The following is a 19,396-nucleotide window of genomic DNA, read 5'->3' as shown; positions in this document are numbered from 1 at the left end:
ACTGAAGCAACTCGTCAGCTGGGGCCTTAGCGGCCATATCATCCATTTCGTCCAAAATTTCCTGACTGGCAGATTCTTCCGAGTCTCGGTAGGTAATACCAAATCCCGCACTTTCTGCGAGGAAACTGGCGTTCCCCAAGGTTCAGTGATCGCTGTCACTTTGTTCCTGGTAGCCATGAACAGTGTCTTCGAGTGGTTACCAGCGAACATCTACATTTTCGTGTACGCAGACGACGTGCTAATCGCAGCCACAGGTCAAACTCCGGGACGAACGAGGATTAGAGCCCAAGAAGGGGTTTCCGCCGTAGCCATATGGGCCGCTTCGAAAGGGTTTCAGCTGTCTGCTGGAAAGAGCGCTAGATGCCACGTTTGCCAGTATCGAGGGGGACGACTCTATCTACGCTGCAGGAAAGATTGTGCTGTGTTGTGGCTAGCTGCTCGCACGCTGAGTAGATAGAAAGAAGATTGATGACGATTCTGAAGAGTTCCTGCAAAAATATGATGCTGGATGCAAGTCGATGCGAGAAATGCAAGAAGATTTTTCGTAGATTGATACGCTAGTGTGGGATTTTTTGAGAATCAAAAATTGAGATTTAGATGTGTCGCCCCCCTTGGCCAGTACCGACATCGGGTCTGCGGACCTTCCATAAAGATCGGTAATCAAGCTGTGAAACTGCTGGGGGTTGTCATTGACCGGTCGCTGAGTTTTGACCGGCACCTTCAAGGGGTCAAGGCCAGCTGTCGCAGCAGGATCAATCTCATCCGCACAATCTCCCGTCTCCAACGGTCCAACAACAGAGAAGTACGTTTCCGTATTGCCGGGCCATCGTAGACAGCCGGCTGATGTATGATGATGATGATGATGATGATGATGATGATGGTCCCACCTCTTACCCCTACAAAGGTTTGAGCTGGACGAGTTATCTTTAAGATAATTAAATATAAACATTTTAACCAGGTTTGCAAACAAAATCGAGCTGGTTACAATTACAGATATAAATGTCCTGTTAAATATGCTATAGGCATCAACCAAAAACATTCAAAGGGTAGCTAGTTATCAAAAGTCCAAGTATAGTCCTCGACAATACTTCCATTTACACGTGACCTGGGATTTACACGTTTAAGCTTCCGCAGTGCCAGGACTATATCCAAGGAAACGACTTCCAGCCAATCCTTTACTAATTTAAGGCTTTTGCCACAATTTCCACGTATTAGTCATTTATACCTGTATTCCGCGCGCGAGGCTCAAACCATTGTAGACTACTCAAAGCTATTTTTACTATTACTACTACAAAATCAAAAAAAACTAAAAATCCATCATCACCATCGAGGCAAACAATGTAGTTTTTTGTATATGCTACACAAATTACTAAAATGTCTTGATGACAGTCTCCATACAAACTAATCCGTTAGTGATAACTTTGTCAAGATACATGATTTATCCATTCATAAAAAATTAACTGCTCAATAAACAGCTTTTACATGTGAAATGCAGCGTCTCTTGAATTCTGTAAGTGTAGTTGCACGCTTGATGTGTCTAGGCATCGAATTGAAAACATTTATACCTTTGAAAAATAATGAATTTTGTGAAGCATTATTCAAAAGATGTGGTGTTCTTACTTCATCCGCGTTTCTAGTGTTATATCTATGAAAATCACTTCCTCTTTCAATCCGATCACACAAATATCGAGGCAGCAAACCGTTAACTACTTTAAAAATGAACACCATAGTCAAAAACACAATTCTTTGCTTCACTGACAGCCATTGCAAAGCGTCCAGCATAAAAGTTGAGGAAGTGAATCTATTACATCTTAAAATCAAACGCATTACTTTATTCTGCAAACGCTGTAATCTCGATATTTGTGTTTCATTGGCCAAAAATAAAATGGAAGGGCAAAAGTCTAGATGAGGGGAGATGATTGATTTGTATAACTGTATTTTACTACCAATAGTTAAATCGTTTTTCAAGCGACATAGGATTCCATACTTCTTGGCAATTTTCTTGATGACATTGTCAATATGAGAATTGAACTTGAGTTTGTCATCAATAATCACGCCAAGATATTTAATTTCTTGAACGCGATCAAGTGTCTCATCATCAATAACAACAGAGACATCATCATCTACACGATTCCGCGAAATTACCATGAATTTAGTTTTACTTATATTCAATTTCAATTGTTTATACTTCAACCATCTACTTAGAGAACGCAAATCTTCATTCAAGCGTGAAACGGCTTCTTCTAAATCTTTAGCTGCAATGAATAACACAGTATCGTCAGCAAAAAGATTAATATCACAAAACCGTAAAACTCGTCGCATGTCATTAATATACATAATAAATAAAAGGGGCCCTAATACACTTCCCTGAGGCACTCCAAGGTCATTGTCAACGGGACAAGATACAAAATCATTAAAAACAGTCCTTTGTGTTCTGTCAGATAAATAGCTTTCAAACCATTTGTATGCAGAACCCGAAATTCCAAAGCGCTTGATTGTTCTCAACAATAAGGGCCTAGAAATTGTCTCAAAAGCGCGTTTTAGATCCAAAAACACAGCAACAATCGTATCTTTATGCTCCAAATTTTCTTTCCATTTAGCTAACACTAAGTTTAACGCGGTTTCACAAGAATGTCCTTCCCGGTATCCCGATTGTTCCGGTATCAACAAACAGTTACTATTTAAATATTCTAACAGCTGGCCTTTTACAACAAGTTCTAAAATTTTCTCTAATGTGTGCAACATGTTGATGGGACGAAACTCTTCGGCTTTAATCGTCCCAGCAACTTTTTGTATAGGAACAACTAAAGATTCTTTCCAAATATGCGGCACGTGCCCAGATTGCAATGATTGATTAATAAGGTCCCGCAGAGTGTGTCGAATGACATGAAAGCAATCTTGAATAACTCTAGCATTAACATTATCTACTCCAGCCGTTTTTCCTAATGAAAAGCAAATATTTTTTAGTTCATCTAATGTCTGGAGCTGACCTGCATCGCTACCGATAAGGCAATACAAATACTCGCACCAGTGTACAATAGCTACATGTGCATCATCTCCGGTCTCCTACCCTCGACGCCAGCCGATGCCAGCTGTGTCGAAGCCGGCACTCTCCCTTTCCGGTACCGCATCTACGCAGCCACTGTCAACAAAGCCACTGCATTTTCAGCAAATACCGCTGGAAATGACAGAATATGCCTCCTCAGCGAGGGGGCAGAGTTCTCCGTACAATCGTCAACACAGAGCTCCCCCCAGTGGCCAAAATTCACTGGTACGGAGATAAGAGTTGGCAATCTCCCGCACCAAACATCGACAGCCGGATAATGGAGAAGTTTAGAGCCGGGGACAATTCCGTAGCCCTTAGGAGATCGGTAGCAGAGCTGACCGGATTGTACCCAAACTACATGCATCGTTACACGGACGGGTCAAGATCGAGAGCTGGAATCGGAATGGGAATCGCTGGTGACATTTTCCCAACGAGCAGAAGTCTGCCAAAAAAAATGTTCGGTGTACTCGGCAGAAGCAGCGGCTTTTCTTTATGCCGTCACGGTTCCTGCGGATCGCCCAATCCTGATTCTGTCGGACTCCCACAGTGTTATTCAGGCCCTTTCGTCGGAAGTCCCGGTCCACCCCTGGATCCAGGGCATCTTGAAGGTTGCGCCACCAAACACTACATACGTATGGATTCCCGGACACTGCGGGATCCCAGGGAACATCGAGGTGGACAACCTAGCCGGTTCAGCCCCATGGGGTCCTCGGTACTCGCACAAGGTACCGTTGCAGGACGTGAAGAGATGGATCACTTGCACAGTGCGGACAGCGTGGGCAACGGAATGGTCCAGTGCCAGAATTCCGTTTATTACAAAAATTAAAGGCGACATCGGAAAGTGGACGGACCTTGCAAACCTGCGAGATCAGAGGATTTTTTTTCAGACTCCGGACAGGACACTCCCTAATCTCACGGGATTTCAGCGGAGGACCCTTCAGGAAGACCTGTGAATTCTGCCATGTTCCTTCGACGGTGGAGCACGTGTTATGCGTATGTCCACAATTCGAGCACCTTCGTTGCCTCCACGGTCTGCCTGCCAGCGTACGGGACACGCTAGCAGACGTGCCCTCAACTCAAGCAGCTGTACCATAGAGGTAACTCTAAGACTAGAAGGTCCCAAAATAACGTGCTCAACTTTTTGGCTCAGCTCTGGTACTATCTTCGGTCCCAAGCTAATCAATTCACCCCTCGAAACATAGTAAAAACCAATCACCCCTCATTTTATCTGTCAAACTTTCATAGCGAATCAAAACAAACATTGCGTAGTACTAGAAGTTCGACTAGAATGGGATACGTTAATCGTTTGCTTGGGACCAATAGGCTAGTCAAGTAGTGAGCCAATTTAAAATCGTTAGTTTCGTATTGATTGTTGGCTGTACTGCGCTTTTTGAAGGCGGCGAAGGTATACTGCAGGATTTAGCACCATAGATTCTTTCGGCCGTCCGGACATCCCCGCTGGACGGGGCTCTCAAGGACCTCCTACAGTGCACCTATGCTTTGTTATTGTTTTTTTTTTCCTCTTTCTAAGGCTTCCCACCCTTTACGGAGATGAACTAGCCTACGGCTAAAAATCTCCTAAATAAAGAAGAATTTTTTTTTCCCCTATCACATGTTCATTTTACTCCCAGTACATGTTCCTTATACCCGCATACATAAAATCCAGCCTTGTATTGCGCATAGAAACAGTAGGGTAGCGAGGTTTTCTGTCTTGGTGAAAGGTTTTGTAAAAAATATAATGGTTGTGTCCAAAGCACGACCACATTGTTGACGTAGGACTGCACGATTATTTTTGCTGCTTAATTCAATAATATATTAATAACAAAATAAATGGTTTATAATTTTAACTCTAAATGAACAATTAGGTATTAAATTATTTGAAATTGTTGTTTTTTTTTCCCTCTTTTTTTTTCCGTCGATCTTGTTTTCCGTGCTATCGAGGGAGGTAGCTCCCTCATCTGAACCCTACCTATCGACCGAAGGAGGAAGCTCCCTCATCTGAACCCTACCTATCGACCATCAACTCATGATTCGGGGACCAACGGCTTTACTTCTCTTCCGAAGGAAAGCGTGATCAGAGAGTTTTTTTTTTAAAACTTTATTAGAGAGATTTTCATCATCATCAGAGATGCTATGCCTCAGAACATCCCGGCGGCGCTGGCTGGGATTAAACCCAGGCCTGCTGTGGTGAAAGGTAATCACGCTTACCACTACACCACCGGTGCGCCGAACTTGTTGTTGAATAAATCCTAAAATTAACATTTAATTTTTGAAATTAGAAAATCAGAACTTTCGGAAACTTACTAATGTGAGTCATGGCAAAACAACTTTAAAAATCAAAGTGCGCCAGACATCACAAATCTTTATAATGCAGAACTATTACAGACACATGGCCAGTGATGGAAAAGTTCATCAAAGTTCCCTATGACTCGAACTTTTCCCTTGGTGAACTTCGTGAAATATCGCGAACTTTTCCAACACTGCACATGGCATTCAACTGAAACTTATTTAAGTTAACTTAAATTCATTTTATCTTTACCTGTGCTCAACAAGAAATCATTAAAATAGCAAACGTTGTAATTGAATAAATGGAATGTTAATTTGATTGTTTCATTGTTGCATATTACACATCCAATAGTTCTAGTTGTAGTTATAGTTTACATAACTTTCATTATTCTTTGTTTCCTTTTCTTTTAAGAAATATTACATATATCGTGAGATATTCACCCATATTCTTGTTTTCGTTCGAACCATTAAAAAATGCTTTTATAGGAGTCGAACAAACACAAGATTATGAATGATGAACAAAAAAATTTTGTGCTTTGTGTAGTCACCACTTTCCAACAACGGCAAATATTTTATTATAATTATTATTATTATTATTATTAGATAAAGACAAACGCTTAATTCTAGTTGGAAAGTAGCAAAAAAAAACGGAATTTGCTGTATTCATCTGAACAAAGACAGCAACCTTCTATGTAACAGAGCAGTCAAGTTAAAGCAAGCAATCAGAAGTCAAACGAACTAGATAGAATTAAAAATGTATTTCTGAATTGATACATGGGCTCAATATTAGAGAAACTTGGGCCAACATTTGAAGCATCAATTCTAATTCATAGGTACAATGTATATTTTCTGCCATGCACTCATTCGAAGACAATTAATTGGAGAAAAATAACTGTTCACATGTAGTATGGCCTTCGTGATAGCAACTTTCAACATTCATGAAAATAAATAATAATTTATCATTCAGACGCTCGCCATACATAAAAGATTTTTTTTACCGTGCCCTCTGTGTTTGTTTTCCTGACAACTGAATCAATTCTCACCTTGCCCTTCTCCATTCATTGATGATGCAGATTCATCACACTCCCATCGTGCATCTCGGCAGCTCAAAGAAACAACCGACCAAAAGAGAACCGCCAATAATCCCATCCATTATTGCGCTGCATGCCGCATTTTCTGGCACTCACTCTCTCCGACCGGGTCTTTGCTCATTCTCCCATTCTCTCTCTCCTTTTTTCTCACTGATCTGTTGCACGCGCAACTCATCGCTGCAGAGCGAGGAGGACCACGCCGGCATGGTACCTCAGCACCGAGGAGGGTTCCGAAGAAGTGTCCATCCGGTGATCCAGTTAGTCAGTGCTCGTGCGTAGTTGAGAGAATACGTGAGTGAATTTCGTGCGCGCGCGCTCGGTTTTGTGCTACAAAGCAAGGACCACGTTCCGATTCGATTCGTTTGATGCTTTTTGTTTACACCGGAGTTTCCCGATTATCCCCGGAACCGCCGCCTTCGTCGCCACTGCCGGCGGTTGATGGAGTGATCGTTTTCCTGCCGTGTTCGCGTTTCTTTCGTCGCTTCGTCTTCGTCGGCGTCGGTAAAGCAGATAGTGATTAAGGTGAAGCAGTGTGAATAAAGGGGAGCTGCAGCAGTGCCGAGAATTTTCCCGTTGAGGATTACGACGACCCAGCGGGCTGAAAAAGGGGAGCCATGAAGCGGCGCTGGTGGTGGCGTATACTTTTGGGTAAATATTTTGGTTCCACTCGCGCTGTGCCATTTTCATCAATTATGGTTCACCGTCGGAATAATTACGTGGTATGAAGATGTAATGACGGGGGACCAGGCAGAGAGGGAAAGTTTTCGGTTGATGATGGGCCGCGTGATGGTGCTGATGCGGTGCGCGGTGCATTAAGAAGATGGAATGGATGGAACGGTGAACCGTGGAAAGGGCATTCGGCGTCTTTGGCTCATCAACTGGATGAGAGGAGGGGGTGGAAGAGCCCATTGTTTTGATGTTGTGCTACATTGGTTCTGTGAGAGGTTTTGTGAATAATTATATCATTCTGTTTTTCTCGTGTTGGGTGGGACGGCGGCAAAGCCGATTGTCGGGACATTTTCAGTGAGTGCGGCCCTGGCATTACTGATCTAATGATGCGGGTGTACAGACAGCATGAAAGGAGCACGGGAAAAAGGTTGCCGATGATGCTTGAAATCTGAACCATGCATGGCATCGGAATAATGGAATCGTTAAGCAGCACATGGTGAACATGAGGATTTTCACTTGTGTGACCCATCTGCGTTGAGCAGTAATGGCAATTAACGCTGCAAGAAGGATCAGAAGGATGAATGAAACACGAAGAAGGACTAGCTCGTTTGACAACGAGGAATGAAGATCATTTACATATTTTTTTTTTTTTTTGTTATTGGTACACAGCTCGGCGGCTCCGAAAAAAAAATCATCTGGAGTAATTTAATCTTCATCCTTCGAAGCTGCTGAAGCTCATGAGCATTTCGGTTTAGTGCAACTTGGTATTTCAAGCACTTGCTTGCAGCCTCAAATGTGTGCTATATTATGTCAGGATGACTCAACGATGAATTAAAGGAGTTTCTTTCCGAGTTGAAAATTCGGAATGCTCTTGCATAAACAGTTTATGGAATGAAGTGTCCCAAATTGATGGTTCGAAGCTAGTGCTCTATACGCAGGTTCATGAAGTTCTTATAATCATCGGTAAGAGTGATCACACAGTGGAAGATGTTTGTGCAGAAGGTCTGTTGATTTAATAATGATTTATTGAGAAGTGTTTCAGAACGGGGCAACTTCAAGGTCTTAAAGTTCGTCAAGAAAACGAAAGGAAAAATGGTTCAATGAAAACAAGAAGCAGAAGTTACAGATCGTTTTATGAAGCAAACGAATAATCTTTGAGAAAAGATGTGTGATTTGTGTGTGAGCCAGACAGAATGATTCTGTTAGTACTACCTTTACCATTCCCACGCTGATTTTGAAAAAAAAGTGAACGGATGAAGTTTCCATGGAAAATACTAATGCGAAAAAGCACAATTTTGCGAAGAAGCTGAAGAAAAATTGTTGTTTTTAAATTAAAAAAAGTGACAACGAAAGCAGCAAATGACAAATGTTTGTAATCATGATTTGAGTGCTCCGTAAACGAAGTTAGTTGCAATCATCATTACTCTGATCGGAAGTTAGTTGCAGTCGCAAAATTGTTTGCTACGTGCAAGTGAATGTGGAAATATGGTGTTAAGAATGAAAAAAAATCAATCCTGCATTAATTTGGAATCGCAGGATATTGAAGAATGAAGCAACCTTGTGAAAGAACATGCGGATTAGTTTTTGTTTCGAGATGTAGAAGCAATTATAGTACTGCAGAGGAACCCCGCTCATACTTCAATACATAAGAAATTCATGAAATCGGTGAGATCTTTCCATATTGATTGAATCTAGTTCATCATCCAGGACATCCGAAATAAGAAACATTCAGTGAATCTAGCTCATGATCCACGACATTCCGTGCTTCACTGGCAATTTGCTTCCGTAGATCGTCCATGGTTGGTTCCGTTCCTGGTTCGATGTTGACTCCTTCCTCGCTGGTTGGTGTGGTCGGTTTCATGTCCACCATCTGCCACTGAATTGCCATGGTTATTTGAGACGAGGCTCACGGCCAAAGTCGCTTGTCCACCGAGCGCTCCGTGTGCGAAAAGAGAATGAAAGAAATACGTAAGGGATCAGTTTCAAGAAGTGACAGTTTCATCATTCACCCCAACTAACCATACTCAAGCAAAGTAATATACAAGCTATATTGCGACTATATGGTTACTTGGGCACTCATATGGCCGTCAGAATGGTTCATCGGTTGCGAAGTGAAGTATTTCTCAAAGTGATGCGTAATATTGCTTAATGTTTTGATTTTGTCCTAACGATACCCCCATGTTATACCACAGACAAACAGACACAACACATTGAACATTTCTCATTGTAAATCATACCGCCATCTGTCGTATACACTATGATGGGCAATACACTCAACAGATGGCTGTAGTGTGTAAACGTCAAACGCTAGGGAATTGATTATGTGCACCACAAATGGCGGTACTACCATAGAGGTAACTCTAAGACTAGAAGGTCCCGAAGAAACGAGCTCAACTTTTTGGCTCAGCTCTGGTAATATCTTCGGTCCCAAGCTGATCGGTGAACCCCTCGAATCATAGGAAAATCCACGAACCCCTCATTTTATCTGTCAAACTTTCATAGCGAATCAAAACAAACATAGTGTAGTACTAGAATTTCGACTAAAATGGGGTAAGTTAATCGATTTGCTAGGGACCAACAGGCTATTCAAGTAGTGAGCCAATTTAAAATCGTTAGTTCCGTATTGATTGTTGGAACTACCAACTAAGAAACATTTAAATTGACCATTAAAAGCGATTTCGATGAACGTTTTAAGAGTGTTATGTCTGCTTGTCTGTGATCATACCTTCATTATCGCAACTTCGGGTAATCTGCGAAAGCACTTGCCTTTTTTCTCAGGCAATTTCCATCTAACTGAAATTACTCTCTCATACTCGAAATGTGCCACAACTAAATTGGCCCAACGACGCCCTATACGCTCTCTGACCGAAGCACAGGGATCTAGTCGCATAGAAATATTGAGTGAAAACTAGATGCAACTAGATTATTTAAAAAAAATACTCAAGAACACGTCGCTGATTTTTTAAATTTTGTGTTAAAGAGCCTAAATGTTCAAGGAAAAATATTAAAACATATTGCGCCCTCTGTCTACATACGATGAAACCCTATAAGAAACAAACAAAAAATGTGTCTCAATACAAAATAACATTTTTATTATTATTATTATATTTTTTTAAAATGTTATGAATTTTTGAAAACAGTAACTTAAAATAAATGATTTTTTGGACCATTCTAACATGGAAATGGTCACCCGTATGACAAAATAAATAAAAATACGGGTCTTATATTTTGCAATAATGAACATTTTCTAAATATTCCTCGAAAAATGTATCAATTTTTACGAAATTCTGAGAACCACTATATCATTTGGCTATGGAAAGTCTGTATATGTAGCTGCGTTTTCTTAGCCTCAATCTACCTGTGCACCAACTCTCAAAACATTAACAATTATCAAAATATTGCTTGCAATGGATAGATATCGAGTAAACTAGAAGAATAAGTTTATTTTTCAACCGATTCGAGTATAAATATGGCATTAAATCTGGTTTTGAAATTAATAACTGTGCATCTACAACACTAAGGTGAGAGCACCAAGGAATCAAAAAATCTCAAAATGACAAAATGACAAGCGATCAACGAACCGAATGATAATGCTATGTCAGAAGTGGAAAGTAATAATGATATAATCTTCTTCCTTCTTTTTCATGACAAGCAGCCCGTGCGACACAGCTCACTCGCCCCGGTAGAAGGAAATGAGCAAAGCTGTTGGCAAGCTGCTTCACGAAGTAAAACCGAAGATGATACACGTGTGTTAATGGGAATTTTTTTGTTATGTCTTTTCTCGATTCAGATCAAGCTATGTCCTCGTCCAAGTAGGGGAAATGAATGTAATGTCAGCCCAAATGTCCCTAATTTAGGTCCATACATAAATTCAGCAATCGACTAAATTTTCAATGGCGACCAAAAATATCCATTAGTACCGTCCCAATGACGCGTTCATCTAGATAAAATTGATAAATAGCAGATTTTTAGCGATGGGCCCAATCTTAGATCCATAGGTCAACATTAGGGCCATTTCCCCTATATTGCAGCAAAACAGGCAAGCTATCTATCATCAACCTTCTACCACTCCGATCGAGTTATGTTACATAGCGAGTTTGTCATGGTTGTCGTAGCAACCGTTTTGTTTGTATCGTTGGTTGCTTTATGTGTTTGGATTCGCTAGTGATAAGCATGGAATGCAAAGAAGAAGAAGGAGGAGGATGAGAAGAAGAATAATAATAAGAAAAAGGGCACCTACAGCAATAACTTATAATTATTGAAAGGTTTATTGGAGTTATACTAATAAGTTGATTCTCCTGGGACTATAATCGGTAGTCTCTTGAAGCTCTTCTCAGAATTACCTTAGATTGATTTATTGAATAGAATGTAGCATACACTACACTACGCAGACAGTTTAGATTTCCGTTTTTCTGTATATAAAAAAGTGCTGCAATCTGTTTATACTAGTGACATTTATTTTTAAAATCAATAATGTTGGTATTCCATTTAATCATTAAACCAGAAAAAGTACGTTGGGCAACCTGGAAAATAAGGAAAATCGGGAATTCAACTCTCCCCAACTCCCAGTATCCCAGAAGCACGACTTTGGAACACCCCTGCTTGTTTCAGATGACGTTTAAGCAGCTGATTATCATGCTGAATCATTGTTTACATTTCGACCAACAGTTCCGTGTATCGCAAATGTTGGTTCATTACATTTCCGTGACAATGCGAAACATTTATCTGGAAAAGCGCAAACAGATCGTGCACAAATGGTGTTTCTCTGAGTTAATTAGCGAAGTAGGAAGGTGTAAGCAACGAAGCCGTTCGAAACGCGATTCGGAAGTATGGTGATGAAGAAACTTTCCAGGACAAGCAAAAATTTGGACGTTAACCGAATACTGTTGACCGAAATCTGGACTGGAAAATCGGGCAAGCTTTCACTCGCAAGAAAAGTGCATCGGTTCGAGACGTGGCTAAAAAAGTGGGATCCTCGAAGAGTAACGTGCAGCAGGCCAAGGAAAGAATGGGTCTAAAGACGTATAAGAAGGAGAAGAAGCCAAAGCGAAGTGAAAAACAAACCGCATCCATCAAACCGAGGGCACGGAAGCAGCGTTGCCAGATATACCGATTTATCGGTATTTATACCGATTTCCAAACTAGATACCGATATACAGATAAGGTTCCTCAGAATACCGATTTTTAAGATTTTATACCGATTTATACCGTTTTTTTTTTTAATAATCAAAATTATCATTGCCTGCCCGCGCTCGAATTTCGGAGAAATTTTTTGTGAGAGTCTTATATCTTTATGAATACCTCATATTTTTTTTAGCCTTCAAAATGCTAAACAATCATCTCTAAAGATGCCTTATGTTTGATACTCTTTCGACTAATGTTTGCATTTCCTCACCGTTTTTGGCTATCCATCAATCGAGAAATAGTCGATGGCTTAAATATTTTTTAAAATTATTTAACTTCAGGAAGTTTTTATTCATTTTTAAATTTCCTGAAGTTTCATCCAACTTTCCCTGCAATTTTCTTCCACCTTACCTTGCAAGCTTCTTCAGCCTTCGCTCGAATGATTCTTTCACCTTCTCCCGCCAGTTTTTTCAACTTTCCCGGAACTTCAAGGATGCTATCAGATTTTTATTACGGATACACACTAGCTGCAGGCACATTTAAGATGTTTTGAAACTTCAGAAAAGTCCAGACTTTTGTGTGAGTTTCGATAAATTAAACACAGTTTCATTAACTTCTGTTAAAATTCGAAAACCCGGAAATTTCAGAAAAGTTCAGCGAACTCCAGTGAACTTAAGGAAACATCATAAATATTTTGGTAACTTCACATGTCCAAAGAACTTCAAGGAAATTTAATGGTTTTCAGGAACTTTAGTGAAGCTCAGAGAACATCAGGACAGATCAATTAATTTCAATGAACTTGCTGAAATTATAAAGGAGTTCCGATAAGCTCAGGCAATTTCCGAAAACTTCAGCAATGTCCCGAGGGGCTCATGCAATTTTAGGAAACGTAAAGGAAGTTACACGAACATAAGAACATTGTGAGAACATATTATGGGATGTTCTATTCTTTTTAATGCCTTTTAAAAACTAAAAAAAATTGGGAAGATCAGGGAACTTCAATGCTGATGTTACAATAAATTTAAGCAAATTGTGAGAGCACTTAAGAGATTTCATAATCTTCAAGAAAGTCCAGAGACCTTCAAAGATGATAAGAGATATTCCGGTAGTCTTATTATAATCAGGAAAGTTCCGAGCACTTTGAGGATGGCCGGAGAACTCCTGGTCAAGAACTTTTAAGGAATTCCGAAAAATTCAGGAATATTCCAAAAACTTGAGGAAAATTGCGGAGTCTTCAGGGATGTTTTATGAATATCAGGAAAATTTTCTGGATCATAAGAACATTCCCAGAAATCTCATTTTTCCGAAATTATGTCCTTGTTTCTTTCGACTGTTCTGTGAGCGCTCTGGCTTCCGACTTTCTTCAAATGTTTCTTCCAATCTACCTTAAGAAATTTCTGCCAGCGTCTCCAGGAAGTTTCTTTCGTCTTCTCCAGGAAGTTCAATTGATTATCCCAGAAATTAAATCGTCTTTTTCTGGAAGTTTGACCATAAGCCAAAGGTTTTTTTTGTTCGACTTCTATTTCAAGGTTTTTCCGAGCTTCTTCTGGCTTTCCCTGGAGATGGCTACTTCTGAAAATTTATTTTCGGTTTCCGAAACTTTTCTGGCTTCGTTTAAATGTGACATCCGATTTTTTTTTCGATAGTTTATTTCAATTTTCGCCATAAGTTTATCAATTCGTGTCTTGGAAGTTTCCCGGATGTTTTTCCAACTTTTCTTAGAACTTTCCTCAAACTTCATCCAGGAGAGCTTCTTTCGTCTTTATCTGGGTGGTTTTTCAGCTTCATTCAGAAGCTTATTCAAACATTCCCGGAGTTTTCTTCCGGAATTTTCTGATCATTGTACAAAACCTAAAATTTTGCTTTGATTACCGGCTTTCTCAGTCTTAAAAAACTGCAACGACTACAATGTAATCTGCTCGACATTTCGGCCATGGGTTGTGGCTTTTTGCAAGTGAAAATATTGTTTTTTCATTATTGTCAATAGTTAAGTCGTTGATGTGGTAGATTTTCCATATTTTGGTTTCATTTAATGATATTTAATTGAAAAAAATACTTTCTCACAATTTTGATCGTCACTTGAGGACAACGATAATTTTAAAAATTAAATAAAAAAATAAAGACTGTTTTACGACTGAAAAAGCCGTTGAACAAAGCAATTCTCCTCAAGTCCCAGTCGTCACCATCGTTAAAATTTTCGTCATCATCGTCAATAACGGCAAAAATATAAAATTAACTAAATAGTAAATACCGATAAATACCGATTTTTAATACCTTTGATACCGATAAGCTTTAAAACAATCTGACAACGCTGCTCGAAAGTTACACGACCAATCCTTCGTACATTTGAAAAGGGCCTATCCTCGCTTATCGATTCTCTTCATCGACTTTCTCTTTGGTTTACCACGGCAACATAAACGAATTTCTCGCGAAGCTCGCAGCACAGTTCTACAGAAGATAATGTTAGCTTGCGCCTGAAACAACACACTGAATGGAAAGGATCGATCAGCGATGATAGGCCCTTTTCTCGTTTTGTGCGAGAATTGCTGTGCAGAAAATCGGTGTACGTGATTATGGACGATGAATCATACGTTAAATTTGCTTACAAAACTACACCGTTCGTGATGGCAGAAGTGCTGACGACGCGGATAAGTCTATTTTTACCGAAAAATTCCGTAAAAAGGCTATGGTTTGGCAAGCAATTTGTGAGTGTGATATGCTTTCCAACCCGTTTGTGACAACGGATATAATGATAACCGATGTTTACGTGCGTGAGTGTTTAAACAAGCGTCTGTTACCCATGATCCGCCTCAGTACTGTTTTGGCCGGATTTGGCGTCGGTTCATTACTCCAAGGACACGGTAGCCTGGTATAAAGCCAACAAGATCCAATTCGTACCCAAGGAGATGAATCCGCCAAACTGTCCCCAGGCCAGCCCAATCGAAACTTTTTGAAGCCTGGCCAAAGCATATTTGCGGAAACATGTAAAGGCAGCAGATTCCGTTACAAAGTTTGCGAAAGACTGGAAAAAAGTATCCAAAATTGTTGGAAAGGCATCTGAAGCTAATGAACAGCATGAGATCAAAATTCCGCTCCTTGGCTTACGACTGATCGGATCTCGGATTTCTACGTAAAACTGTAAGAGAATACTATAGAAAACATGAATACGAAATAAAAATCGAATTTGCTGTAAAAAGAGTTACGTTATCGTTTTTTTAAATCGTACTTAGACATTTTGGGACACCCTATATTTACGATACTTTTGAATATTGACAATCTAGTTTGTTCGTGTGTTGCCTGCTTTTAACCGAAACATTATCGACAGTTCTTTTAAGTCAACTTTTACATTACTTTTGCCCATGTTAAGACCGCCACTTAGGTCCTGCATTTTGTTCAAATGTGGTTTGCCAAAAACGTTACCACAAAAACATGGCGTGGCCAAGGAACCAAACAAAACCTGCTTCCTAAATCAACATTTCGTGCTTCTTGTTGTGTTCAAACAGAACGATAAAAAAACAATACTTTTAGCTAAAAACGTGGGCACGAAAAAGGAACGGCCTCTTGTAAAACCAAGAAGCAAACATTAAATTGTACAAACAGCTAAATTAATAATGGAAAAATAACAAAGTAATGAAAGCCGAAGCGATGGAAGGGATGAAAGCGAATGGAGCGAAAATAAATATTTTTCGAAGAAATTGAACTGAAAAATTGCCATAGGTGCTCGACGGCGATCGAGTGCGTGCGGAAGAGGTGGTGCACAGAAACGTTCAGAGGAAGGTCCGTCGACGTCGCCGGGTGGTAGAATGGGAAGTTCGTGCCGTTTTACTCCTTTCTTCACTTTCGAGGGAATTACTTTTTGACGGTTGTTCATGGATTTTTTTTTTCTTCTTCTGTCGGTGGTTATTTGTTTGGCGTTTCTAGACGGAGGTATGAGAAAACTTGGACAAAGAATGACGGGTTCCCTGTGTTTCCGTTTCGATTGCTATTCTGGCGCAATAATGGGTTACCTTCCCGCTCAGACAATGGAAAACCTGTGCGTGTTTTATTTTCGGGGGTTATTATTACATTTGTGGTTCTTGGGAATTGGAGCTCCAAACATAAACTAGACTTTTTCCGTTGTTGGGAGAGCACTTGAACAGGTGATATGAATTATGTTTACCATAATTAGTTTCCACATTAAGCAATCAATTTTCCGCTCGTAAATATACAATGTACATTATTTTGGAACTGCAAACTACAAAATTAGTCCCATCAGCAGTACCCATGTTGCCTACAGCCGTTGCCTTGATCCATTTAACGAAATCAATTCATCAAGCTAGGAGGAGTTAGGTCTCGGTTCTAATTTCAACGTTTTCCATCATTTGCCATCATCACCATCATCTGGATCCTGATTAGAAAGCCCCTCATTTACATATCAAATTAAGCGCTCCAGAGGCAAGGTGTGCGGTTAATCTAAAAGTTGGCTCGTTCGTCCGACTAGTTACGGTAGGACAGGGGAGATGATGGCGTGACCTGGCCCAACTGACCGACCAACCCGGATAAGTTCGATTCGACTGAAAAGTTACCGTGCAGCTTCATGGCGATAAGGCGCAATTAGGTGTGCGCTGCTCCCCAGCATACCATCGGCTGAAATGGTTATTTTCTAATTCTGTTTTAATGAGATTTTGAATATTAACGAGAGCTCCGCCTGGAAACTGGAACGGCGAGGAAAGGTTGGAAAGATTTGGCGGGAGAAATGCGAACGGTCGTTGAATGTATACATTTTCGCAAATTGATATTATAAATTCTAAAATAATCCGTTGCGTGATAAGACTGTTTTTTCGTGTTTTTCGAATCAGCTATGATAAATGTTCTCCTGCGTTTATATATTAACAAGAAACCAAGTAAAACTTTTGGTCGGTTGTTATTTTTTATCGGTTAAACTTAACTTAATTTTAAAATACTTACATTTTGATATTCATTTCCACAGAAATCTCGAGAGAAAAAAAAAACTCAAAAATACTGTCAGTCTTGATAAAATATACCTACCTATTATGAGCTGAGGTCTCGCTTTGGTGATCTAAGAGCATTTAAAACAAAACAAAAACGATTTTCCGATGATATTGGTAATTTATTGTTGCAATTTACCCTTTTCATTGAGCCTTGCAACGATTTGCCTTTCAACACCTGTACAATGCACTACACGTCCCTTATTTCTCAACAGGTTTCTATCAAATTCAAAGTGAAAAAAAAAGGATTATTTGTGTAGCTTACTTTCTTGTAACATAACACTCAATAGGTAACTATGACACTTAACATAATTATACGGTTGAATCATCGGAACTATTAAGTGGTCTTATTTCAAGTAACATTTCGAGCTTTATAGAGGTTTAATAGCATTCAACAAGTCCAAATCATGGTCTACAGAACCCTCATAAAAACAATATTGTTAGTTGGGTTGTTATGTCCAAAGGATTTTACATGAGCTAAACGATTTTAGATTTGGTGGCTTAATTTATCAATAAGCTCGTGTTGTCAAACCACATAATAATACAAGTGCTTGTCATGATGTTTCGCTTTGCTGTTTCTTGAATTGACGGTTATAAGAAGGTGTTCATGTTCAACTTACAGGGAGATTTATTGTTTTGTTCGTCATTGTACATATATACATACACACTAGACTGATGCAAATTTTGACATTTTCGCTCCACAGTGTTCAAAAGGTTCCAAATCGGGTCCTGATTAGTTTCCCAAAATTTGAACTCATTTGAAAAGAAACTGACTTGGCACAAACCATTTGAAGTTTATATGGAAATTACTATGGGAAATCCAAACTTTTTGTTCATTGTCTTCTTACCTTTTTCCATATGGCACTGTTCAAAAATTCAAAAGCTATACTTATGGAAAATTTTCTCAGCTTCAACTTTGCAGAATATAATTGTTGAGCCAAACGTCAAATAAAATAGTTATTAATTGTTTAAGAGATTGATAATCTTATGGCATGATCAAGCAGCTGTTCTGTGAGCAATACTGTATCTTGCAGTGTGACATAGTAGCCATGATTTTTGTGCTCTATTCCAAGCGCCAGAAACACCAATGTTGCCTGCTGAACAGTTGATTGAGCATAATCGTAAGACATTAGTGGCTTGAATGATTGATAACTTTTGATGCTTACATTATATTGAAAAGTGGTTCAGTACAAAGTTGTAGCTGAGAAAATTTTCTACGAGCTAAGTTATCATTTTTTAAAGCGGAGCTATATGGTAAATTTTTAGATGGATATGAACAAAACATTTGGTTTTCCAATAGTAATTTCCATATAAACTTCAAATGGTTTGTGCCAAGTCAGTTTCTTTTCAAATGAGTTCAAATTTTGGGAGACTAATCAGGACCCGATTTGGAACCGTTTGAGCACTGTGGAGCGAAAATGTCAAAATTTGCATCAGTCTAATACACACCCAAGCAACACAGCTAGTTATAAATAAGTTGACTTCTGTAAAGAATCAATCATATTTGAAATTGCTTCATTTCATACATATATGCAACCAAAAGACTGCAGGAGCCGGAGTTTATAAAAATAAATAACTTGTTTTTGAAAACATCATAATAACCAATCAATTTGAGTGGCAAAACATAATTAAAAAATACAACCGAGCTTGGAATTAGAACACTAACAAGGTTTAGGTGGTAGGTTTTTTGCATCCTAACTAGACCATTTCAGATGAATGATAAACCTATTCTAAGAATCTATCGTGTTCTTGTGAGAAAATCTCGGTCAATTTCAAAACAGCTGGTCATAAAAATATATTACAAAACTTAATATTGATCTAACAACATGTCTAACTAACATCACATCATAATGACCAATAGATTTTAGCAGCAAAAAATGTAATTCGAGCAAAAGAAAACAGCCGAGCATGGGATTTGAACAGTGGTCCTCAGCGTGGTAGGTTTGCAGTTTCTTAACTAGACCAACTCCGATGAATGACAAATCTATTCGTAGTAACTGTCATGTTCTTGTCAATGGCAGGAAAATCATATTCTCGAACAACACGCCTGTCATTAAAAGTATTTTCAAGACAACCTGCACTTTTGAGTTATACAAATGTTTGGGATGATGTATTCGAACACAATAATACAATAATTGCGTGAACAGACGGAGGCTTGACGGTACTTTCAACGTCAACACCATTTTGAAAAG

General features: G+C 39.3%; 1 protein-coding gene across 2 annotated transcripts in view; it reads left to right on the top strand.

Annotated features, from left to right (window-relative positions):
* The first annotated feature begins 6,700 nt into the window (after positions 1–6,700).
* The window catches only part of LOC135697834 (hemicentin-1-like), a 642,304-nt gene continuing 629,608 nt past the window's right edge, over positions 6,701–19,396 (top strand). For both annotated transcript variants that reach the window (XM_065217677.1, XM_065217678.1), the window contains exon 1: positions 6,701–7,071. In XM_065217677.1, coding sequence (XP_065073749.1) covers positions 7,038–7,071 — 34 coding nt within the window. In that variant the 5' untranslated portion in view covers positions 6,701–7,037. The remainder of the gene's footprint in view (positions 7,072–19,396) is intronic.

The sequence above is a fragment of the Ochlerotatus camptorhynchus genome, unplaced genomic scaffold (assembly GCF_037179485.1).
Source record: "Ochlerotatus camptorhynchus isolate MF236.1 unplaced genomic scaffold, CSIRO-AGI_Acam_v1.1 ptg000078l, whole genome shotgun sequence".
NCBI classification, from domain to species: Eukaryota; Metazoa; Arthropoda; class Insecta; order Diptera; family Culicidae; genus Ochlerotatus; species Ochlerotatus camptorhynchus.
The sequence above is the reverse complement of the archived record's forward strand: the minus strand, read 5'-3'. Positions and strand labels throughout refer to the sequence as shown.